Source organism: Fundulus heteroclitus, chromosome 7 (genome assembly GCF_011125445.2).
Source record: "Fundulus heteroclitus isolate FHET01 chromosome 7, MU-UCD_Fhet_4.1, whole genome shotgun sequence".
NCBI classification, from domain to species: Eukaryota; Metazoa; Chordata; class Actinopteri; order Cyprinodontiformes; family Fundulidae; genus Fundulus; species Fundulus heteroclitus.
The window spans coordinates 43,564,277-43,589,934 of NC_046367.1; the positions used below are offsets into that span (position 1 = coordinate 43,564,277).

At 41.4% G+C, this 25,658-nt stretch overlaps 2 protein-coding genes across 4 annotated transcripts; one reads left to right on the forward strand and one right to left on the reverse strand.

Annotated features, from left to right (window-relative positions):
* Positions 1–19,306, forward strand: LOC118556448 (ubiquitin carboxyl-terminal hydrolase 37-like). 3 transcript variants are annotated; one of them, XM_036139715.1, is made up of 23 exons: positions 1–202; positions 463–613; positions 1,993–2,081; positions 2,157–2,272; positions 2,351–2,428; positions 2,511–2,599; positions 3,469–3,562; positions 3,656–3,811; positions 3,924–4,055; positions 4,147–4,270; positions 5,791–6,029; positions 7,804–7,921; positions 8,007–8,086; positions 8,166–8,330; positions 8,412–8,465; positions 10,259–10,406; positions 10,482–10,698; positions 14,818–14,984; positions 15,068–15,128; positions 15,231–15,346; positions 15,438–15,507; positions 15,593–15,731; positions 18,328–19,306. In XM_036139715.1, exons 1-23 carry the CDS (start codon positions 32–34, stop codon positions 18,413–18,415), a joined length of 2,862 nt encoding a protein of 953 aa, XP_035995608.1. In that variant the 5' UTR covers positions 1–31; the 3' UTR covers positions 18,416–19,306. The 3 variants fall into 3 exon arrangements, with proteins under 3 accessions (XP_035995608.1, XP_035995609.1, XP_035995610.1); XM_036139716.1 differs by having other exon boundaries at positions 10,485–10,698; XM_036139717.1 differs by having other exon boundaries at positions 10,262–10,406.
* On the reverse strand, positions 18,959–23,947 carry LOC118556449 (endoribonuclease YbeY-like). The gene is made up of 4 exons (XM_036139718.1): positions 23,590–23,947; positions 22,790–22,921; positions 21,888–21,956; positions 18,959–19,550 (listed from the first exon to the last, which is right to left on the reverse strand). The coding sequence occupies exons 1-4, from the start codon at positions 23,797–23,799 to the stop codon at positions 19,455–19,457; spliced, it is 507 nt and encodes a 168-aa protein (XP_035995611.1). The 5' UTR covers positions 23,800–23,947; the 3' UTR covers positions 18,959–19,454.
* Positions 23,948–25,658: the final 1,711 nt, after the last annotated feature.

A 25,658-nucleotide genomic window follows, 5' to 3' on the forward strand; every position in this document is an offset into this window, starting at 1 on the left:
CCCGCCGCGTGCTCCACCGGGCTAAGTAACCATGGCGACCCCGGTCAAACTGTCCAGCGGCAGCACCGTTAAGATCCGCTTCAGCAGCCTGGACCTGGGCACCACCAAGTGGAGAGAGGGGACGTTTGAGATCCTGGAGAAGGACAACAAGGTGAACCTCAGCCTGAGATTCAGCAGCGGCGGAGCGCCCAAAACCTTCCAGGTAAACGCTTATGGGCCGGGCCGTCATGTGACCGCTGCTCATTAACGAGATAAACCTGTTAAAATGCACCCAAACGGGCTTTTAAAGTCAGACGTAGCATCAGAGAACTTCATCTAAAGATTAGTTTGGAGAAAAAACAGGAAAACAAAACCGGATTTACGCGGTTCTGTTGGGTCAGATGTAGTTTCCTCCATGTTTAGCTGTTAATAGCAGAAGTCTAAATGAATGTGGCTGAGCTGAGTTATTCTGTTTGCCTCCAGCTGAATCAGAACGTGAAAAGCGTCTCCCAGAACCTGAACCGGATCATGCTGAACCTGAAGGACAGCAGCGTCATCACCTTTGACAAAATGCCCACACCGCTGGTTCAGAGGACCAAGGAGTACCTGGAGAAGCTGAAGCAGGGGAAAACAGGTAATTAGTCAATTATCTGGAGAAAAAAAACACAAAAAAATCCTGGTTGGTTCTCATCCTGCAGTTTCTTTCTCTGCCTCTTTAACAACTTTCATTTAGTTACTAATAATAAATCAGGTGTGTTTTAGCTTTTAAGCAGATGCTAAATTTAGACAAAATTTGATTTGAACATATCACAACAAAATGTCAATTCAGGCATGATGCAAATCAGCAACATTGAGCATAATAAGGCATTATATTTACAACATTTTGCAGTCTCAGGTCAGTAGATTATATTCTTGATGTTGTTGTTAATTAGGGCTTTAAAATGGAATAACAAAATAAGGTTCTGTAAAGTTCAGCCCATTTTCATCCAAAATACAGTGAACTGTAAAATCCCAACTAGGTTATGTTTTCACTCTCACCACTAGATGGCGCCAAAGTGGTTCAAACCAATCCAAGGGCTAAAAAATAGATTTAGTTGTGTCGTTGGAGTGTCTAGAAGAGCAGAAAATCTGAATTTTATATATCCAGGAGCTGTGTAGATATCTTAATATTCCTTTTGGGTTGTATTCTTCAAGCTGTTCAGTTTTTTCTTAGTTTTAAAAACTATTACATCACAGTATTTGCTGCAGAACTGCTTATCAAGTTGCGTCTGAAAAGGTCTAATTGGTCACCATGATGAGTGCTGTCTGAATAGTGCAGTCAGAAAAGGAGCCTGTATGCTTCCTATCATAGTTCCTTCAGCATAGGAAGCTTGTGTCCTTTACCGGCGCTAACGAGCTATAAGGAATCCCACAATGCTTTGCCTGACGTGACCTATAAGCACATTCCACCTCACAGAAATTAAGGAAAACGTCCGGAGGGAAGACATCCGATCGATGGGGAAAAAAATGGCAGCCGACTGTCACTTTTGACCGCTGCAAACTTATTTTTATAGCTTAGATGTTTGTTCTGTGCTGATTCTGCAGAGAGTTCTCTGGGTTAGGTCCAGAGAGCCGAGCTGGCGGCCATCTTTTCTCCCTCCTCCTCCTCCATTCGGCGGTTTCATCAGCAGCTGTGAACAACTTTTAGAGATAAAACCTAACAGCTTTCAGTGCAAAATGAGAGAAAGTCTCAGTGAATCTGATCCAGATTATTAAATACTGCGTCTGGGAAGCTGAAGCGGCAGATGGGTCCGCTGTAAAAGGAGCTTTTTATACAGTTCAAACAGTAGCAGGTTATACAGGTGAGGAGTGGAGGATAGGAGGGCGTCTGTCAGAAAGGTGGGTCATCAAATCCAATAAAAGGCTAATTATTTAAATATAAAGTGATTGTTTTTTATTCTGAATGTATATTTTAGCTTTTTCTCTCAGTTAAAGTTTAGCCGCTCAGGGTTCTGCTCTCTCTCTGGTTCTCAGTCCTGAAGTCGTCCCACGGCAGCGCCAACTTCGGCGTGCTGGGTAACCGCTCCATGAAGAACGAGAACAGCCCGTCCGGGGAGAGACAGGTGAGCCACACCTGAGCGCTTCACCTGAGCGCCGTCAGGCTGAGGGAACACTGACCGTGTGACCCAAACTTTCAGAGCACGCCGAGGCGGCAGAGCGCCGACGCCCGCGACGACTCCACCCCCAGGAAGCCCCTGAGCAGCCCGAGCCGGGCGGCCGCCACGCCCGTCCGCAGCGGACTCTCTGAGAACAGGTGAGACGGAGGCTTCAGCGACGGCTCGGAGGTTCTGCTCGGTGTCGGGTCCAGTTCAGAGCAGCTTGTGTGTTTCAGGGGGGAGAAGAGGAAGAGGCTGCTGACCTCTGAGGGCGACCTGACCGAGGACTACCCCAAAGAAAACGACTCGTCCAGGTGAGCCGGCGCCGGTCCGTTCAGAGACGTGTTCCCCCTGTAGTTCTGATCTAACGCTGAGAACAACGGTTCTGTTCTGCAGCAACAACAAGGCCACTTCAGGAACACCCAGGAAGGTTCTGCTGGGCTGCAAAGACAAGCTGAAGCAGGCCGAGGAGAACCGGAGCTCAGGTAAACCTGCCGCCGCTCCTGGCTTTTTTTTTTTTTAAGTAATTTTTTATTTTTACCACATAAATCTCATCCTTGAGGCATCGATGCTCTGACCACATTTAGATTCTTATCTTGAAAGATGCCCAATAAATTTACTCTTGTAGGGTTTTTTTTACCCCCAGTGAGCGAAAGCCCTGAATAAATCCCCACTTTACGTCATTTATTGGCTTCTTTTTGTTTTTGGACCAATTTATAGAGTATTTTTAACCTCTCACTACACGCTGCCATTTATTGTTTATATTTCTCTCGTTTTGGTCTTTAATCCGGTTTCAGGGTTATAATTAGAGTGATGATTTCTTTATTCTGTAAGGAGCCAAGGGATTATTTTAATTTCCCCTCCATGAAAACAAAAATGGCTGGTTAGGCCCAGAAGTATTCATACTCTTAAATTATTTTATTGATTCAAGAAGTTGGTTTGTGTCTGGAAATGAAACGAAGCATCTCAGAATATGACGACGTAGGGATTTATTTTACATTTTAACAGAATTGGCTTGTTAAAAAAAACTTTTTTTTTCCTCCTTAATAATTAAAAAATCTGAATTGACTTTGCAGCATCTGATCCCTTCTTATAACGGCAGAGCGGCGTTAGGCCGTCTTTGGGCTGGAAGGCCTCCCTGCCATCACCCTAATCTTTAGCTTTCTCCACAGATTCTCTAAAATGTTCAAAACCTCTTTTACCAGAAGATTGTCTTTAAGATGAACCGACTTGTAAACCCAAAGCTATTTGTGGTTAAACAGGTTTAATAGTCGACGGTTTCAGGTTTTCTGACTTTAGATGAAGGTTTCTCGCCTCTAACAGCAGCTTTCCTCCTTTCCTCCTGCGTTCGTAGCTCCGCTGGGTTCTGCTCCTCTTCAGCCGACGTCGTTCTACGGCGGCCGATCCGTCACTAAGGACTACAGCCAGAGCCACTCTTTCCTGGACAGGTGAGTTTCCTGCTAGGTGAGCTCGTACCGAACGTGCTCGTTAACTCGTTAGCAGCCAGGAGACGGTGACGCGTTTATCTTCCTTTATCTCAGAGCGCCCAGCGCGGCACAGACCACCACCGCCAAGAGGAGCCTGCTGCTCCCCAACCACTCCACCCCCTTCAAGAAGGTCCGACCGTCTGTGGATTACGGCGGCTGGAACAAGCAGAGACCCTCCAGCCTGGCGCAGCCGCAGCCCCCCCTGCAGGGGTAAGACGCTTGTTCTCCTTAACCTGGATCCACGACGCAGAAATCAAGTTTGTCTCAACTAAGTTTTGCAAAAAACCTGATTTTTCTGCTGGTTTCATTCATAAACAACCAGGTTTTCCAATCTGGGCAACACCTGCTACATGAACGCCATCCTTCAGTCGCTCTTCAGCCTCCCCTCCTTCTCCAGCGACATGCTGAAGCAGAACATCCCCTGGAAGAAGGTTCCCACCAACGCCTTGCTCAGGTGCTGCTGGTTAGAATCCGCCTGCAGGCAGGAGCGGCTCCGCCCGTCTCTGCAGAGCTCTGACTCTCTCTGCTTCACCTTCGCTCTGCAGGCGCTTCGCTCACCTCATGGTGAAGAAGGACGTGGCGTGTCCAGAGACCAAGAAGGACCTGCTGAGGAAGGTGAAGAACGCCATCTCCTCCACGGCCGAGCGCTTCTCTGGAAACGTGCAGAACGTAAGACTTCCCGCTTCAATGTGGCTGCAGAGTCGCAGTTTGCCTGTTTTCTGCTGGGTTGTTTCATCAGAGACGCACCAAGAAACGGGCCGGAGGCTGCAGAGGACCGACCTTCAGCTGGATCTGCCCCGAACGTTCCCGTCAGATCATAATTTCACATTCTGGTGTAGAAAATGCAGATTTTACCGCCTGTTTTACGCTTTTATTATTAGAAAACTTCTCATCAACAAGCAATGCTTATAGTGTGGAGACTGGTGTCACAGTGAGGACGTTTCAAACTCCATCTAGATAATAAGGAAAAAGCTTAAAAAAAGCAGCAACAGTTTTTAAGAAGAAAAATTACATTTACCATTAATTAAAAGATCAATTTAATTACTCATCTGTAGTAAGACGCTGTTTTTCCGTCAGCCTGAAGATAAAAATAAATGTTACTATTGAGGGACAAATAAAGGATTCTTCTGAACTAAATTAATTAGTTCAAAACGTATATTTTAAGTGCAACCCTGGCCATTTAAAAACTGCATCTTAACAATCTATTTTTAGATACAAGACACAAACACTGAATTCAAACTCAACCCTTAATTCAACCAACTTTTACCAAAACTACAAGTAGTTAAACAAGAAAAAAAGAACTCGTGCACTCTGAACTCTTGGAAGGGGGCGGAGCTTAGTGACTAAGCGTTTCCTGTGTCTGCGTTGTGATTGGTTGGGAGGATGTAACGCATATAAAATTAATCCTACATCATAGACTTGAAAGCAAAAGGAAGGAAAACATTTATTCTATTAACCTTTTTTTCTATCATCAATATACGTTTATCCATCAATATACATTGTAATTAAATTATCATCCAGCCCATGTCTGTTTATATCGGTTCAACACGAATCATCGTGTTAGAATAATTAAAAAAAATTGTATTACAGGGTGCTTGTGCAAGTCTTGAAAGTCTTAATAAGTATGGAATTTTGAAACACTGTTTTCCAGACCTTGAAAAGTCTTGAATTTTGTGTGAAAGTCTTAATAAAGTATGGGAAAAAATGTGTGGTATAATTTTACAGTATGCTCAAAGGCATTGTGAAATGAGAAATAGGAAGGTAGGCTATAAAACTATAATTTTACTAACTGGTCACGTACTATATTAGCCTAATGGAATCAAACACTTTGTGATTTTCATGTTTTGAAACGTTTTCATCAGTAAAAGCATAATTTACTGTGAATAATGCATTTGTTCATTGAATACTAGCCTATAAAAATTAAAATTTCTAATAAACAGTTTGTACAATCTCAACCAATGAAGTAGGCAGTAGGCACACAAGTATACAAGTACATAAAGTTAAGGTCTTGGGGAAAAAAAATATCAGTTTTGAAAAAGTCTAGAATTTTAATTTGGAAAAAGAGCAAGCACCCTGTATTAGTTATTTTAGCAGCCCTGGTTTCCAGGATTAGTTGCCGTGGCGACGGGTCCAGGTAAGAAGCGTTCTGGTTCTGGTCTCTAACCTCCACCTGTCGCCTGTTGACTCAGGACGCTCACGAGTTCCTGAGTCAGTGTCTGGATCAGCTGAAGGACGACGTGGAGAAGATGAACAAAAGCCTGAGCAGCGACGCCGCCGCCATCTCCTCGTCCTCCGCCGCGTCCGAAAACGGCGCCGAGGCTCCGGCGAAAGCGGAACCGGGCGACGAGGCCGACACGTCCCGCATCTACACCTGCCCTGTAGCCGTCAACATGGAGTTCGAGGTGCAGCACACCATCACCTGCAAGTGGTGAGACCGGGGTCCCTGGTGGGCGGCGGTGTTGTAGTCAAGTCACTATGCCTCGAGTCCGAGTCCAGGTTCGAGTCTCCAGTGTTCAAGTCCGAGTCATTAAAAAAAATCCGAGTCAAGTCCGAGTCGAGTCACTATTGATCCAAGTTCGTTGTAGGAACTTGTCGTGACGTGTGATGTATGACATGAAGCAGTAACATTCCATTGCACTAATAACTCTTTCGCTGTAGTTATCCTTGGTTTTACTCAGTAAAACTACCGCTTTTTCCAAGTCTAAGACGTCTCCTAACCATGGTTTGTAAACATTGTTGTTATGGAACGTGCAACAGCGACTCGAGGTACGCTGATAGGCCGCATATGAAGGACGTTAAAGCCGCAAGCGGCGTCGATCGGCCCTCGCAGCCAAGCGCACTCCGGCCTATTGGCCACCGCCGCGGCTCTGGCCGGCCGCCACCGCAGATGCTGTCACACATTTTCCTCGCCCGTCCACCGGGCGATTAACCTGACTCCGCCAGATAGATTTGCTCCGCATATCCATCTGGAAACCTTCCGTTGAAGTAATTTTGGGAAGGGGCGAAAATACTGGTCAGCTGATTGGCCTATGTTGGTGATAGACAGGCCAAATGAACGTCGCTCGTAGACGACGAAAACACAACCACAAGCCAAGCTACTCTTGCTGCTGCAGGTAAAGGCTCGTTAGCTCAGCAGAGAAATACTCTGTAATTCCGATAAAACTTGCTCGATAGCCACGCTAACGCTAGTTTCATCGGCTGAAGCCGCCATGTTCTTTAGACTGAACTGTCGCGCTTCTCGTTGCGTCACACCTCAACCCGCCTCAAAGCCAACGCTGATTGGACGTTCGTTTGGTGAACGGCTCCAAATTTTCTTTAACGGAGAGTATCCAGACTGATCTGCGAGTGAAACCTTGAAAGCTCGCGAGATCAGGATGGTCTCACGAGGCTACCGGGCGATTCCCACAAATGCGTTCGGCAGCGTTCCCCCATGACTCACAACAAATCTGGTGCAGACCGGTCGATGCAGCGAGGAGATACAGCCGTTGGATAATGATAATGCATTTGGCCACCGGGCCGGACTAAATTGTTCGGCGGGCCGGAAAATTTATACCGATTCCTGGACAGTGACTACAAATAGAAAAAAAAAACGGCCGATGACGCTATGAACGCCGAGCAGGAGAAAAACAACGACTTACCTTTCTATCAACTCGCCCCGTTTTCCAGTCTTTCTAAGCCCTCGACACTCAAGCCATCGTTTGAGCTGAACGTTGGTATGTTGTTCCACAGTTCTACCAGTAAAATGGGCGCCTGGACATCCTCTTGTGAAAGTTTAACAGCTGTAAAGTCGGTCATATTGTTGCATGTGTAATGGCTGGCTGCTACGTGCGCTCTCACACTGTTTGCCCAACCTTAGCGGCAAGGGGCGTTGCTCATGAGATGGTGACGTCACGTGCGCCGTACGCCATTTAGATATTAAAATCATACACCAAATAATATTCTAATGACATATTAAAATTATAGCCTAATGATATAAAAAAAAGTCGAGTCTTTTTCTCAATTTCCGAGTCAGAATGATCTGAATGTAGGAGTCCAAGTTCGAGTCATCAGTGCTCAAGTCCAAGTCAAGTCACGAGTCTCTAAATTTAACTAATGACTCGGACTCGAGTTCGAGTCTCGCACTCGAGTCCTACAACACTGGTAGGCGGGGCTGGTGGGCGGGGGCGGAGCTTCGGAGTTCTGACGCTTGTCTGGTGTTGCAGCTGCGGCGAGGTGGTGAACAAACGGGAGCAGTTCAACGACCTGTCCATCGACCTGCCGCGCAGGAAGAAAACCCTCCCTCTGCGCTCCATCCAGGACTCCCTGGACCTCTTCTTCAGGGTGGGTCCTCGGCGCCGCCCGTCGGGTCCGTCAGAACCGTCTCTACCTAACGGCGTTGAACCAAAACCGCTGCTTCTGTTCGCAGATGGAGGAGATCGAGTATTCCTGCGAGACGTGCAGCAGGAAGTCGGCCACCGTGACCCACAAGTTCAGCAAGCTGCCCAGGTAGCTGCAGACGCAGGGGGGAAAGAACCCGGTCCAGAACCAGAACCAGAACCTGATCGCTGTCGTGTTCTCCTCCCAGAGTCCTCATCCTCCACCTGAAGAGGTACAGCTTCAACGCCACGCTGTCCCTCAACAGCAAGCTGGGCCAGCAGGTTCTGATCCCGCGCTACCTGACGCTGCTGCCCCACTGCACCGACTCCACCAGGCCCCCCGTCAGCCTCGGCTGGACCTCCCAGGCCTCCGCGTAAGACCCGGTTCTGCTGCCGGTTGGGGTCGGTGGGAAAAAGACCCGGCTAAGATCCGCTTCTCTCTCTGTGTCTCTAAGGTCCAGAACGCTGAAGACGTCCCAGTCGGTCAACGCCTCCACGGCTCCTCTGAGGTGAGTTTCACCAGAACCTCAGTCAGAACACGAGGTCCAAGTGGGTCCTGGTTTGATTTTGATTGCAGGAGATCGTTAATAAAACTCTTAATATAGATTAATGATTAATAAACGCTGATATATTCAGATATTATTCCCCAGAAAATGAAACTGTTACATCAGATTTTAATCCAGTCTGGGCCTAATTAATCCTAACCCAGTCTGGGCTAAATGAAATGCAAACTTTATTTTCATCCGAAGAGGTTTTTGGACCTCTGAGTAATGGGTCAGACGGTTCTGACACAGATCGGGTCCGTCAGTGTGGCGGTTCTGGTGGATCTTCATGAAGCTGTTGAACGGACTGAAAGCTGCGGTTCTTCTTCCAGTTTTTCCTTCCACTCAATTTTCTGTCAATACGCCACAGAGAATCGATTCACACTCTCAAGATTTAGAATCGATTATTTTCGATTCAATCCAATCTCCGATCCGATTGCTAGTATTAAACGTTTTAAATTACATGACTGTATATGTACAGTATTTACACACATTTACAGTCCGTATAGTTAATGACGGCTCTAAGGACCAAAGATGCTCCATGAATGCAGAGAAAGTTGCTTTTACAAACAAGCTGTGAGACGGAAAAGCCTAAGAGAGTCCAGGGTAGAAAACAGAGAATATCTACAGCTAATGTTTGGATACTAACATTAATAAATGTGCATTAATAGAAATCTGATATTAAAAATTTACTTCCCAGAGTAGAGTGAGTGCCACAAATGCTGGATCATACATTTAAGTTAACAGTGGAAATACTTTTTTTATTTTTTAAATCTATCTTTATGGATTAATGAGAAACGATTCAGAATTACAAAATAGATTTTTTTCACACTGCCTTGGTACTTCAGGATGCAGACAGATTTAATGGACCCCAGCGGGGTTGTAACAGAACATCCCAGTTAAAAACTAGGGCTGAACGATTTTGGAAAATAATCTAATTGCGATTTTTTTTTTTTTCTTTAATATTGCGATTTAATACAATTTTTTTTTTCCAGTTTTATTTATCATGTGTTTTAAAATATATACAAACAACAAATCAATTTGTTTCATCGCCATGTGGATTAGTTGCTAAAAAACCCGCAGCATCTAAACTCAGAGCAGTAATGATTGCGTTCTGCCTACGAAATATTTCAACCAAAATTGCAATTTTGACTTTTCTCCGCGTTAGCCACAAGCAACAAAAATGGCCTCTAAATAAAGATGTATGTAAACAAGGACTATTTTAAATATGAACTTTTAATGTTTCTATTGATCAGAATATTATTCAAGAGAACAGCTTTTAATTTAATTGGACATCAATCCTTGTTGAACATAAAGTGCAACCAACAAGCAAGTCTATGTATTAAACTGATTGACCAGTACTCAATGTTTTGTATGATTATACAAACTCTAAAACAAGTAATAAAATTAGATTATCTCATTGCTGCAACTGTCTTCCCTTCCATGTGGAGGCAAACCCACTTCAAACATTTTACTAACACTTAAAGGACGGGTCTGATTCACTAATTGTTACATAGCCAAAAATTGCAGACCTCTGCGATTTAAAAATTGCGTTTTTTGAAATCACGATTATATTGAAAATGCGAGTAATTGTTCAGCCCTATTAAAAACCCTTTTGTTCTGCTCCGGTTCTGACTTTCTTAGAAGCAGAATTTTCCATTTTCAGTAACTGAAGCTAAAATAAAGCTGAATAACAGAATAATTTGGGTTCTGCTTTGATCTGAAGCGCTCGGCTTTAAAAGGTTTTGGGTTTTGTGTAGAAGGAGTGGAGGAAAGTCCAGCAGCTCCAGCTGCAGCTTGGTTCTGCTGGACTCGGACTGCGAGGACGAGCCCAGCAGGAAGGCGAGCGCCGGCCGTAAGCGGCGCCTCAGCAGCGGCCCGCCTGAAGACGACGACCGCCCAGAGGAGGTGAGCGCCGCTTCCTCCGCGTTCCTCCGCCTCTCTCTCTGCTGCTCCTGGTTCTGACGTCCGCTGTGTCCTCAGAAGGCGGCGCCGATGGATTCTGCAGAATTCAGCAACATCAACGACGACGAGATGTTGGCCGCGGTTCTGGAGATGAGCCGACAGGAAGCCGGGCTCCCCGCCGCGGCGCCGGGGGACGAGCCGACCAGCAGCCCCGACACCGGGTACGGAGACTCGGACGTCCACGAGCTGTCCTACCACACGGAGCTGCTGGAACCGGACCAGAAACAGCCCGCAGGTACCGCTGCCTGAACCCAGTGGTTCTAGACCACAACCCCACCTGCAACCTGTGGCTCTGGAGCCGCAAGTGGCTCTTAATATATTAGCTACAAATTATGTTTTTATCATGGTATTTAAATGTAATAATGATAATAAATGCAGGTTTTAGACGTTTTTTCTTGGAATAATGTCTTTGGACAACAGAATTATGCTAAAAGTGCCCAGTAATATTTAATTTTATATCAATATTTTTTCATTATGTATTTTTTTACATCACTATTAACATCCTGTCCATCCTTTTTTAAAAAAAAAAAAAAAGGGGGGCGTTTCTTTAACTATGACAACATATTTCCTACTCTAGATCTTTATAAAAAAAAAAAAATAGAACTTGTCCTTTTTCAAAAGGCCAGGCAACATTTGCGGCTCTGAACGAGTTTAACTAAAGTGGACTCTAAGCAGGCCACTGTTCTAGTCTTAATAACTTTGGCTACATATTCTATTTTTATTATGGTATTTAAATGTAATAATGATAGTAAATGCAGGTTTTAGACGTTTTTTCTTGGAATAATGGCTTTTAATTTTCACAACAGAATTATGCTAAAAGTGCCCAGTAATATTTAATTTTATATCAATATTTTTTCATTATGTATTTTTTTACATCACTATTAACATCCTGTCCATCCTTTTTTAAAAAAAAAAAAAAAGGGGGGCGTTTCTTTAACTATGACAACATATTTCCTACTCTAGATCTTTATAAAAAAAAAAAAATAGAACTTGTCCTTTTTCAAAAGGCCAGGCAACATTTGCGGCTCTGAACGAGTTTAACTAAAGTGGACTCTAAGCAGGCCACTGTTCTAGTCTTAATAACTTTGGCTACATATTCTATTTTTATTATGGTATTTAAATGTAATAATGATAGTAAATGCAGGTTTTAGACGTTTTTTCTTGGAATAATGGCTTTTAATTTTCACAACAGAATTATGCTAAAAGTGCCCAGTAATATTTAATTTTATATCAATATTTTTTTCATTATGTATTTTTTTACATCACTATTAACATCCTGTCCATCCTTTTTTTTTTAAAAAAAAAAAAAAAAAAAAGGGGGCGTTTCTTTAACGATGACAACATATTTCCTACTCTAAATCTTTATAAAAAAAAAAATAGAACTTGTCCTTTCTCAAAAGGCCAGGCAACATTTGCGGCTCTGAACGAGTTTAATTAAAGTGGACTCTAAGCAGGCCACTGTTCTAGTCTTAATAACTTTGGCTACATATTCTATTTTTATTATGGTATTTAAATGTAATAATGATAATAAATGCAGGTTTTAGACGTTTTTTCTTGGAATAATGGCTTTTAATTTTCACAACAGAATGATGCTAATGATGCCCAGTAATATTTAATTTTATATCAATATTTTTTCATTATGTATTTTTTTACATCACTATTAACATCCTGTCCATCCTTTTTATAAAAAAAAAAAAAAAAAAGGCCGTTTCTTTAACGATGACAACATATTTCCTACTCTAGATCTTTATAAAAAATAAAATAGAACTTGTCCTTTTTCAAAAGGCCAGGCAACATTTGCGGCTCTGAACGAGTTTAACTAAAGTGGACTCTAAGCAGGCCACTGTTCTAGTCTTAATAACTTTGGCTACATATTCTATTTTTATTATGGTATTTAAATGTAATAATGATAATAAATGCAGGTTTTAGACGTTTTTTCTTGGAATAATGGCTTTTAATTTTCACAACAGAATTATGCTAAAAGTGCCCAGTAATATTTAATTTTATATCAATATTTTTTCATTATGTATTTTTTTTACATCACTATTAACATCCTGTCCATCCTTTTTAAAAAAAAAAAAAAAAAAAAAGGGCGTTTCTTTAACGATGACAACATATTTCCTACTCTAGATCTTTTTTTAAAAAAAAAAATAGAACTTGTCCTTTTTCAAAAGGCCAGGCAACATTTGCGGCTCTGAACGAGTTTAACTAAAGTGGAATCTAAGTGGACTCTAAGCAGGCCACTGTTCTAGTCTTAATAACTTTGGCTACATATTCTATTTTTATTATGGTATTTAAATGTAATAATGATAATAAATGCAGGTTTTAGACGTTTTTTCTTGGAATAATGGCTTTTAATTTTCACAACAGAATTATGCTAAAAGTGCCCAGTAATATTTCATTTTATATCAATATTTTTCGATTATGTATTTTTTTTACATCACTATTAACATCCTGTCCATCCTTTTTTAAAAAAAAAAAAAAAAAAAAAAGGGCGTTTCTTTAACGATGACAACATATTTCCTACTCTAGATCTTTTTTTAAAAAAAAAAATAGAACTTGTCCTTTTTCAAAAGGCCAGGCAACATTTGCGGCTCTGAACGAGTTTAACTAAAGTGGAATCTAAGTGGACTCTAAGCAGGCCACTGTTCTAGTCTTAATAACTTTGGCTACATATTCTATTTTTATTATGGTATTTAAATGTAATAATGATAATAAATGCAGGTTTTAGACGTTTTTTCTTGGAATAATGGCTTTTAATTTTCACAACAGAATTATGCTAAAAGTGCCCAGTAATATTTCATTTTATATCAATATTTTTCGATTATGTATTTTTTTTACATCACTATTAACATCCTGTCCATCCTTTTTTAAAAAAAAAAAAAAAAAAAAAGGGCGTTTCTTTAACGATGACAACATATTTCCTACTCTAGATCTTTTTTTAAAAAAAAAAATAGAACTTGTCCTTTTTCAAAAGGCCAGGCAACATTTGCGGCTCTGAACGAGTTTAATTAAAGTGGAATCTAAGTGGACTCTAAGCAGGCCACTGTTCTAGTCTTAATAACTTTGGCTACAAATTCTATTTTTATTATGGTATTTAAATGTAACAATGATAATAAATGCAGGTTTTAGACGTTTTTTCTTGGAATAATGGCTTTTAATTTTCACAACAGAATTATGCTAAAAGTGCCCAGTAATATTTAATTTTATATCAATATTTTTTCATTATGTATTTTTTTACATCACTATTAACATCCTGTCCATCCTTTTTATAAAAAAAAAAAAAAAAAAAGGGCGTTTCTTTAACGATGACAACATATTTCCTACTCTAGATCTTTATTTAAAAAAAAAAAATAGAACTTGTCCTTTTTCAAAAAGGCCAGGCAACATTTGCGGCTCTGAACGAGTTTAACTAAAGTGGACTCTAAGTGGACTCTAAGCAGGCCACTGTTCTAGTCTTAATAACTTTGGCTACATATTCTATTTTTATTATGGTATTTAAATGTAATAATGATAATAAATGCAGGTTTTAGACGTTTTTTCTTGGAATAATGGCTTTTAATTTTCACAACAGAATTATGCTAAAAGTGCCCAGTAATATTTAATTTTATATCAATATTTTTTCATTATGTATTTTTTTTACATCACTATTAACATCCTGTCCATCCTTTTTTTTTTAAAAAAAAAAAAAAAAAAAAGGGGGCGTTTCTTTAACGATGACAACATATTTCCTACTCTAGATCTTTATAAAAAAAAAAATAGAACTTGTCCTTTTTCAAAAGGCCAGGCAACATTTGCGGCTCTGAACGAGTTTAACTAAAGTGGATTCTAAGTGGACTCTAAGCAGGCCACTGTTCTAGTCTTAATAACTTTGGCTACATATTCTATTTTTATTATGGTATTTAAATGTAATAATGATAATAAATGCAGGTTTTAGACGTTTTTTTCTTGGAATAATGGCTTTTAATTTTCATGACAGAATTATGCTAAAAGTGCCCAGTAATATTTTATTTTATATCAATATTTTTTTCATTATGTATTTTTTTTACATCACTATTAACATCCTGTCCATCCTTTTTTTTTAAAAAAAAAAAAAAAAAAAGGGGCGTTTCTTTAACGATGACAACATATTTCCTACTCTAGATCTTTATTTTAAAAAAAAAAATAGAACTTGTCCTTTTTCAAAAGGCCAGGCAACATTTGCGGCTCTGAACGAGTTTAAATAAAGTGGACTCTAAGCAAAATGGCTCTTTAGACTGTAAAGGTTGCAGGCCACTGTTCTAGAACCAGGGAAGATTCCTGGTGCCGCTAAGACGTCTTGGGTTTATTTCTGCGTGTTCTGGTGCCGCTGCAGACGTGCTGGGCTCTCTGGACCTCACCATGGACGAGAACAAGGAGAACCAGACGCCTGAGGGGCCGCAGCAGCAGGGCGAGCTGGACTGGGTCCAGCAGTACAACCTGGACCAGGAGAGGGAGGAGCAGGAGCTGCAGCAGGCCCTGGTCCAGAGCCTCCAGGAACACGTAAGAGCAGACCAGAACCCGCGCGGTACCGGCTCTGACCCGGTAACGGTCCTAAACCCTGAGCTGTGCTGCCCTCCCTGCAGGAAGCCCAGGAGATGAGAGAAGACGACGACCTGAAACGAGCCACCGAGCTCAGCCTGCAGGGTAGGAGGAGCTCACTGGTTCTGAGGTTCTGACTCTTTGCTGTCGGGTCGACAGGAACCGCATCGTTTTATTTATTTATTTTTATTTCTGTCGTCCCACCAGAGTTCAACAACTCTCTGCCGGAGCTGCTGTGCTCGGACGACGACTCGGGGAACGAGGACATCCTGGACATGGAGTACACGGAGGCCGAGGCCGAGACCCTGAAGAGGAACGCTGAGGCACGAAAGCTTCCCGGCGCCGGCGCCGCCCGCTCGCGTCCAGCCGGGCCTGAAACTCTTTTCTGACGAGCTTCTGCTCTCTGATCCGCAGGCTGGAGACCTGGCCAACTCCTACAGGCTCATCAGCGTGGTCAGCCACATCGGCAGCAGCTCTTCCTCTGGTGAGCTGATGTTTGCTGACTTTGTCTTCTGAGACGTTCGGGTCGACCGGGATTCTAACAAACCCGGTTTCTGATCTGGTCCCAGGTCACTACATCAGCGACGTCTTCGACATGAAGAAGCAGTCGTGGCTGACCTACAACGACCTGGAGGTGTCGCGCACGCAGGAAGCCGCCGTCCAGCGCGACCGCGACCGCAGCGGCTACATCTTCTTCTACATGCACAGGTGAGCCGCTCACGTCCCAGAACTCGGGTTTGAACCCAGAGGTTCACGTCTTTACGTCCAACATGGAGGATTTAGGACATCTTGACGCTCTAGAAGGTTTTTAAAGGGATCCACGCTTAGATATTTCTCACATAAAGTCCATCGTTACAGCTGTTTTCAGATGTAAAAACAATGCAGTAAGAATACTGTAAGATGTTTAGTTTTTATAAATTTAAATATAATGTCACACAGACGTCACCTTGTTTACGCTGCAATGCATTCTGGGTAAATGACGTATTCTAGGTCCTAGCGCTAGCTCTGTCCAGCCAAAACAGCAGTGAGCAACGTTTTCAGGACCACCAGGCTAAGAGTCTGTTTAGTTTAAATGTGTCACTGTTTGAGAGCGACTTAAAACTGTGAGTTACCCTAACCCGGTATAAATAGCTAACACGCACAGTACGTCCAGGATTAGCACCATTTTCTGAAGGAAACGCTGCAGTTTGAACCGGAGTGCCTTGAAATGGATGACAATGTAGTAATTACTGTAATAATACTGTTACTACTTGTTTAGGATCCGATCGGTCTGGTCTTCGGTCCATTAACACCTGTCTAGGTTCAGGTCTTCGGTCTGGTGTCAGATCCGTGATTTCACATTCGGTACTGACTGCAGTAGCTTCTGGTGTTGCCAGTCTATGTTTCTCTCAGGGTCTTTCGTTGAGAAGGTGGTGAGTTTAGACGTTTTATGGATAAAAAGTCAGCAGGCAGTTGGTTTTAACTTGCCTGTTGAATCAATTTTGTTGGTAAAAATGACTCAAAGTCTTCTGGAGAGAAGAGTTGAGCACCAATGTGGGTCCTCCTGAAGTTGTCTTCTACCACCGGCTTTTTTTTTCCATTACACTTTTCTTTTTTTCATGAGAGAAGTGATGAAGACTCGCCTCACTTTTTCTATTTTGAAATTATAGCCAACAGCGACACCATGTGGTGTTCTCTAAATTTACACCAATTAAACTCAATGCCATAAAATCCAACCGTTTACTCTGTAGGTTCCAGTCCAGTAGGACCGAACCGCTTCAATTCAATTAAATTTTATTTATATAGCGCCAAATCATGAAACATGTCATCTCAAGGCACTTTACAAAATCAAGTTCAGTCATATTATACAGATTGGGTCAGATTATACAGATTATATCAGTAACCCAGCATGCATTGCGTAGGTGAAAAAATGGTAACCTCCATGGTTTTCACCCATAACAAAGAATATAGAACTTTTTGAAGTAAATCACTTTTTGCACATCACATAAAGCATTTTTTATTTAATTTATTTCTTTTATTTTTTTATTTAATCAGCGTAAACGGGTCACAGTGTTGATTCTCATGAAGTCTAAGAATAAAAACTCAGAACCAGAGAGGCTCCCAGCTCAGTTCTACAGGATTCTGGATTCTCCTAAAGTTTCCTTTTAGGAGTTTTCTTTTTTAAACCGTGGTGGTTGTTAATTTTTTATTTTATTGAGTGGGTGTTATGGGAATTCTAAACAATATTTACTGAATTCCCATCTTTACTAAATGAAGAGACGGTGGAGTGATATAGTTCCAGCACTTTTATTGAGAAACAGAGCAGAGATCACATAGATGGAAAGTAATTGCACCCCACGGTCCCGCTGCAGTCTGCGTCTGCCCTGTCTCTGCCTGTCTCACTTCCCCCCCCCCCCCCCTCCCTAATATCGCACAGTGACCTTGGTTTGAGACAAAACAAAGACAGTCTATCGTAAACAATCAGCTGCAGCATTTGGCCTTGGAATCAGCAAACAGTGAATCTCATACACAGCCATCATGTCTCCAGGCCTCCTATGTTAGAGGCCATAGTGACTTCAGAATAATATTTTATAACAGTGGGGGGTGACATCATCTAATTTGCACATTTGTTCATACATTTGTGACCATAATTAAATGTCTGGAACCAAGTTTAATACATTGCCTGGATTCACACTAAATAAAATAAACTGTACCAAAGAGAAGGCTGTCAGAGGCACAGAGTAAATGAGGTGAATAAAGGAGCGAAGTTTTATAAATGAAATGTTATTTCATTTTACTCTCGTTCATCAATCAGCAATTTGTAATTCAAACAAATTCACGTTAATAGAGCTAAAAATATAGCACCAAATAAAATTAATCACAAACACCATTTGTTTATTAGTGATATGTTAACACCTAATTTCTCAACAAACTATATATTGCTTTATTTATAGAGAAAAAGAATGAAATAACCAAACATTAACATTAGAAATCATCTGACTGAATCCAGCTTTTAAGTCGGCGAAGGGTTTAAAGGAAACGTCTCAGGGTGACGACTCTAGGCTCAAAGTAAATATTTATTGACCCTCTTCCAGTCGTCTTCAGACAAAACAAAGATTTTAAAGGCATCTGATCCAGAAATGTTGAACATAAGAAGCTTTTAGGCGGAGGAACTACTCCTCTGCCTCCAGAACGCTGCAGGTATCACGCTTTAATAACCGGTCCACAGTTTAGTAGCCTCCAGGCTCCTCCACCTACAGACAGGAAACGCTAAGCTCCGCCTCTAAAAGCTGAATCTGAGCTGATGACACACTTTCTGTTTCAGGGACGTCTTCGAGCAGCTGTCTGAGATGGAGCGGTCCGGGTCCGGCGGCGCCTCTGAAGCAGGAAGGAACGTCCTGCAGCCTCTCTGAGATCCAAACCCCGGCAGATAGCGCCGCCGTCCTCTCCGTACCGCTAACCGGACCCCGTCTGTCCCTGTAACCGCTGGCGCCGAGCTGTTTGGACTCAAAACGTTCAGCGGATCAAACTTTGCCTCTGTGTTTTCGAGGCCGGTTTTTCTTCTTCTTCTTCTATGATTTGTTTTTTTTTTTTTTGTTGTGACTCGTTGAAGCAGACGCTGCCGGTGCTGCGCAGCTTGTATGTTTGCAGATCCTTTAGTTCGCCCTCAAGTCAATAAAGATAAAGTCTACGTTGGAACCAACGCTGCGGCGCAGCTCCGGGGGTCGTTTGGTGCAATATGGCGGTTCTGACGGAGCGGCCCGTTCGGGTCAGCCTTTCCTTTTAAAGGGAGGAGGTTTTCCTGGTTGCTTTCTGTGCTGCTTCGTGTGTTCGCTCGGTTCCGTCTTTATCGCTGATGTCCGTTCGTAGCCGAACCTCTGAGTTGGACTCGGGTTTTAAACTTGTGCCTCCTGAAAAAAAACGATGAACTCCAAGGTCCGTTTGTATAAAACAGATTTTTTTTTTTTATGGCGTCTGCTGCCCAGAACCATCGAAGTCTCCTCAGTATTTATCGACTCCGTCAGACACCTTGTTCTGCTTTCAGTCTGTAAAATTCACCCTGAGGAGATGATTTCCTTTAGTGTTTAATCTCACTTTGGGCAGAGATGACGCCACCTGGCCGGAGAGCAGCAGATTTAACCCCCCCCCCCTCTCCTTCATGTCTGAGTGAACCCCTGTAGTGTCCTGAGTGCTGTGCAGAGGCTAAAATGTATTTATGCAGAGAGAGTGGGACGCGTTTTCTACCCTTCATACACGACTGATTCTTCCTAAAAGCAGATTTTAATAAAATTATAGTCAAAGTACAGACTGGCTTCGTTCTGTTGGTGTTTCAGCTCCGCGTGCCGCTGAAGGGGAGGGGGGGTTCGTGTTTTAACATTAAAACCACAAAAACAATCAGCAGGGAATTAAATTAGTGCAAAACGATGAGGGCGGCGTGGATCCGCGGCGCCGTCACGTGTCCGGGCCGGACCTCTTCATGAGCGGCTCCAGGCGGCGCCCGGTGAGTCTGTTGTACTCGGTCAGGATGTAGCGCTCCCTCTGCAGCATCTGCAACAACACAGCATCATTAATTATTATTATCAATAAAGCAGGTTCTGTTCAGGAGCAGGAAGGAACTGTCTGGATTTCTGAAGCTTTACCAGGAAATGTTTGTAAAAACTGGTGAGTTCTGGACGTGTTTGAGAGCTTTTAGCAAACTAAAGGCAACATGATGAGAATATTGGGTTATTTTAACGGATCCTTCATCTGGGACACTTCCCTGATTAGAGTCCAACCAGAACCGGGTCATAGAAGCAGCAACGTTACGTCGTTGACAACAGGAAGAGTCCAAAGTGTTTTAGTCCCGTTCTTCCAGGAAAATCTGCCTTCAGGTGTCCAACAGGAAAATAACCGTCGGCCCGTTTCTGGTTTCTAAATTCAGTCCGGCGGTCAGACCCTCCTCTTCCTCAGCCAGACATTGGGGATGTTTCCCTTCATCTTGGTGGAAAAGGTGGACCGACGGGAAGAAAGACGCGCCTGAAATCTACTGGACTTTTCTGCATCACAGAAGACAGATGGTAACTTTATTGATCCTGAAGGAAATGACATCATCACTGCTCTCATTCCCACAAATAAATTACTAAAAGTATTAAAATACAACAAAACCAAGACTCCTGATAAACCCGACATCGTCCCAGGGGAATGTTTCTGACTCTTCCAACAAGCACCTGGAGTACTGACCCGCCAGATACCTCACACTGCAAAAACAGATCTAAAAATAAGTAAAATGTTCTTAAAATTAGTGTTTTTGTCCTAGATTTGAGCAGGTAAATTAGATTATCTGCCAATGGAATGAGTATTTTGACCCCTAAAATAAGATAATTAGATATGCTGCACTTGAAATAAGATGGAGATTGATTGTTCCTATTTTAAGTGCAAAAATCTTATTCTATTGGCAGATCATCTTATTTACCTGCTCAAATCAAGGAAAAATACACTAATTTTAAGAACATTTTACTTATTTTTAGTTCTGTTATGCAGTGCAGATTGTTGAGGAGGTGACTTGGCCTCTGGGCAAGCATCAGTAACGTTTGGGAATTGAACTCTACTGTAGAGCTGGACAAACGTCCCTGAAGAAAAACCCGGTTCCAGGTGGTTCTCGACCCAGAGCTGCTCCCCTAAAGTTCCTGTAATTGTTTTCTGTTCTAGACAAAAACAGAATTCCTTCCTGAATTTCAACAGATTTGTCCTGAAACTAAACGACCGGGTCGTTTTCAGAACCATGGCTTCTTAAAATGGTCTCATTGTAGCTTTGGTTAAGAAAAGGTTCTGAGGTTCTCCTGCTGCTCCTCTCTGCTGAGTGAGCACTTATGAAACGTTTGGGCTGAGAAGAGTTTAAAATCTGGAGCTGCTCAGTTTTTATCCTGATGCTCCTAAAAGGCTCAGATTCCTGAAACCTGCAGAAGTTCTGGACGGGACGGAAACCCAAACCTCTCCTCCATCCCTTCTCATTATTACTCTTGATTTAGGGTGATTATAGTAACTTTAAATTCATAAACCCTAATAAGGAGAAAACGCCTGGCATCAAACCAACAGACCTTAAAGGTGAAGAAAGATGTAAAGCACTTCTAGGTGACCGTTCATTCTGAAAACAGACGGCTTATTGGGCGTTAAACTGCTTTTACCTTGATCACTTACAAAAAAAGTCTATTAATACTTTAATGGTTTTGTTTCGCTGTTAAAAACGTACATATTTCACAATAAAATTAGACAACTATTTAATCTCATTGTGATGTGTTGCCAAGATAACTAGCATCAACTGTCTTAGCGTTACCAGCTAACGTTTGATCCAGAGCAATAATTTAGAACAATCAAGCTATTTGATCAGATATTCTTTTATATAGGTGTCCTAAAACACTTTTTAATGGACACCCTGCAGCCAATCAGAATCAAGTAGGCTGGACAATAATTCAATAACAATATATATCTATTGATAGACGTGCGATTAGGTAAAAGAAAAGTTTACATTCCTTTTGCAGTACTCATGTAGTACTAATAATTACAACCAATTACAAATACAGACCCAGGATAGATCCTTCGCCGACCTTCAAAGGGTCCAAAGAGCAAATGTTTTTTTTTTTTCTTTTTTTACGGCTTACGGTTTTGGTAAAAAGTTGGTTGAATGAAAGGTTGTATTTGAATTCAGTCTTTTTTTTTTAAAGGGGCATGGTGACACTTAAAATATGTTTGAATTTTTTTTTTTTAGAATTATCAATATGATTTCTACTATATCAATGTACTTTTTTTCTATATCGTCCAGCCCTAGAACGGATTATTCACCCAGACCACGGTATAAAGAACATTAAGCTCCAGTGAAACCTGATTATCCTGAATTAACGTACGAACCTCAGTCCATTCCTCCTCGGTCTCGTGTCGGTAGCCCAGCAGGTGACAGATGCCGTGTGCAGTGACCGCCTGAAGGAGCAGAAGAAACATTTACTGCAAACCAGTCAACTTTTACTGTAGATGTGTGAACAGGCTGCTGGTACAACCTTAATTACAGCAAAAATCATCATGAGCTGAAGTTTAGATCGCAGCTAAAACATCTGTTCAGACGAGGCTCTGGTGACACTTTTCTCCGAGATCCTTAGTGATTTTAAAATCTTGTTATAACTTTAATAAACAGGTAAAATATTTTATTATCGCTCTCTCTTGTTACATATTATTCTATTACTCCAGACATGAACGACCTTTAAACAACGCCCGGGTTGTTGAGGAGCGCTCTATTGATAAACTTTGAAAAAACATGAAATCGCCTAAATTCTGAGCTTTCAAAGGAGCAACCAAGGATTGACTGAACCCCTGCAGGGCGTACAAGTATGGACGGCAGAAGATTGGAGCAGAGATTTCCTCCTTGTCCTTCTGGTGGTTTACGACACCTGAAGAAGGAAAGCTGAGGGCCGCCATGACATCTGTGTATAGGAGGGTTGTCTCCTTATTCTGGCCATGGATGGAGGAGGACCAAAACATTCTCCATGAGCCACTGGCTGTGTGATGAAGCACCACGACAGGAGGCCAGATAGAGAGAGAGAGAATCTGCCCAGAGAAAGTTCTGGATCTGTGGTCAGGAAACCCCACAGAGAATCTGTGGAGGCTTAACAAGCAGAGAAGCTGGGATCAACTCCCAGCTCTGAGAAGACGAGAACGGGTCCCTATCAGTCAGGATTTGGGTTTCTTTAGTTAAAATAGAAACAAAAACTAAAAAAGTTGAAGCAATAAAAAAAAAAAAAAGGAAACTAGTAACTCACAGTAAGAGCACCATGAAGGTCCAGAGATTCCTCCTGGCACTGCTTCATCACAAACTCCACCCCCAGAAAGATGTCTCCGAGGTTCAGCTCGTCTCTGTGAAGGGGGCAGGGCAGCTTTCCAGGCCTCAGGTCCTGGAATACAGACTGGTCACTTAAAATGGCAAAACTGGTAAAATTTTCTAAATAAAATAACTTTCTAAATACAAAACTTTCTAAATATGATAAAAGAACAATGTTCTAATTATCAAACTTTCTAAATAACATTCTAAATATGATAAAACTTTCAAAATATGATAAAAGAACACTTCTAAATATGAAATTTTCTAAATAAAAACTTTCTAAATATGACAAAGTAACTTTCTAAATGAAACAACTTTCTAAATATATAATATAACTCTAAATATGATGAAACTTTAAAAAAATGATAGAACAAGTTTCTAAATGTAAAAACTTTCTAAATATAATAAAAACGTAATAAATGAAATAACTTTATAAATATGTCTGAACAAGCAGGTCGGACTACTTATTACAAAGTTTCAGAAAACTCATCTAAAAAATAACAATAAAATTAATGTAGAATTAGACAGAAAAAAATGAGATTGCAAACAAGAAACATTGTTTACTAAAAACAAACATTCTTCAACATAAAAGTCGTTGTTCTGTGTATTTATTTTTATTATTACTATGAAAGTTTTAAAGTTCCAGATGTTAGATTTGGGACCGTATTGCCAGCGGCACCGTTACTGATGGATCTAGAACCTCCGGTGATTCGGTTCTGCTCAGATGGACCGGCTCGTTACCTCGTGGAACGGGAACGACAGGACGTCGGTCGGCGCGTCTTTCTTCCGGTAAACGCTGTTGATCTGCTGGATCCTGCGGTTGTCCACGCAGATGACGCCCAGGTCGAACTTCTGGATGCCCAGGATGTGTCTCAGGGTGTCCACGTCCCGGCGCAGCCTGGCGCGGCGGAGCGGAACCACCTTCTGCAGGTTCCGCAGGACCACTCCCATGTTAACCTGAGGCGGTGAAGAAACCGAACCTTAAGGCATGAATGGACCCGAACCCGAACCCTTTCGCCTCGGATAGGAACTAACGCTGGGCCTCTCTGCCAAGGAGAACGGACTCATTCATTCAGAGCACAATTCAAGGTGACACCGTTTAGCCGGTGCTACTTCCGATTACCAACTTCCTTTGCTTAAAGGGCCAGTGCAACATTTTTCTGGATTACTTTAGAATATTGAGTCAATTAAGCTTGATAATCCTTGACATAATTCAGAGTCCTAACATGTAGTTTATTGTCTGTAGAAACCTTATTTTATATGTAAAAATTTAAAGAGTTATTATTAATTAATTTTTTTTGCATCTGGATCACCTTCAGTACAAGAACCGCAACATAATCAGACCAGTATGTAATGTTCTTTTATCATAGGGTTATGATCAGGGTTGAAATTAGTCCAGGTTTGACAGATTTCAACCCTGGTATATGATCTGGGGCTAAAATAAACAAAAACACTGCCCTTTTTTAAAGTTTACAAATAACTAAAATTATACACGAATGGTATTTTAGGGAATCTGGTACTAAAATGAAATAATCTGTTTCAGCTTTGACCTGTCTGTGGTTTTCACTATGAGAACTGATGGTGGGCATTGAAAATCACTTAAATAGTTGATTTTCAAACTGTATTAAATGTTTTAAAAGATTCAGAGATAAACTAAATTATAAATAATCTGTATTAACAAACCTAGCCTATATGTATAGCAGCAAGCCCGAAGTCAAGCTAATGTAAACAATGACCACAGGAAGTGCCCTCTGGCGTCCTAATTTACCAATTTGAGTCTTAGTTTCCCGGATAAATAAATTAATAGAAATAAAGTGTCCTAAAGGTTACTGATTTCTATTGAGCAAATCATTCTTTCAAATGTTATTTCCTCAAATAATGTTTTGTTTAACTCAGGATTTGCATTGTGAGTGTGTTGAAACACATGCCAAGTGTTTTTCTAAATTAGTTAAGCTAATTTAACCTCATTCCACATTCTTTAAGATGAACTTTAGTTCTCTAACTTGGATCTGCAGTGAACCAGGATTCACTGAATCATTCTGAAGATGGTTTTCAGCCATTTAATTTGTCTATTTGTTTCTTTTGTGTGTACATCTTTGCTTCTTTCTCATTTTGCTTAGTAGTTTTAATTTTCACTAGCCTAGTAGAGAGGATTTGTTGATTAAAATATAGTTTCAATTCAGATAAACAGCATTTTATGGTGATGTTCTGTGGATATTCCTTTTAATTTCTGTTAATAAATTATTGAACTTGAAGAGAAGTTGTCACGCCGTTATTCCATGTATGCAGAGTTTGCTGTTAAAAGAACGCCAGTGCTCAAATCATTCCTTTCAACTATTTTCCTAATATCTGGTGTTTGGGCTGATATTCACAGGACAATACCTAACATACCGAGAGTTATTTATTAAACATTAGATAACTTAAAACCATGCATAATGTCACAACAGTCTGCTCATAAAAATACCAAAAGGTAACAGTTTGAGGCTGATGATTCCAAGTGCATGAAATAATGTACAGGACGAAAAAATATCTATGGAGAGTATGGAGGAGATTAAATGGTCTCTTGTATTTATGCCAAAATAAAGGCAGCAAGTACAACTGATTGGTTTAGTGAATGTAGATTAAGATCAGTTCACTAAGCTGTTAATTGAAAAATACAAAGAAAAGACCCATGCTTGAGCAAAAACATGGAGCAATATTTACATTGGAAGGATTTGTTCTAACTGGTCTCTAAACCCAGTAGTGATGCTTTAGTTACTGCAAATGAAGAGACCACAGAAAGAGCGGCAGAATCTGGAACAGCAAGCGGT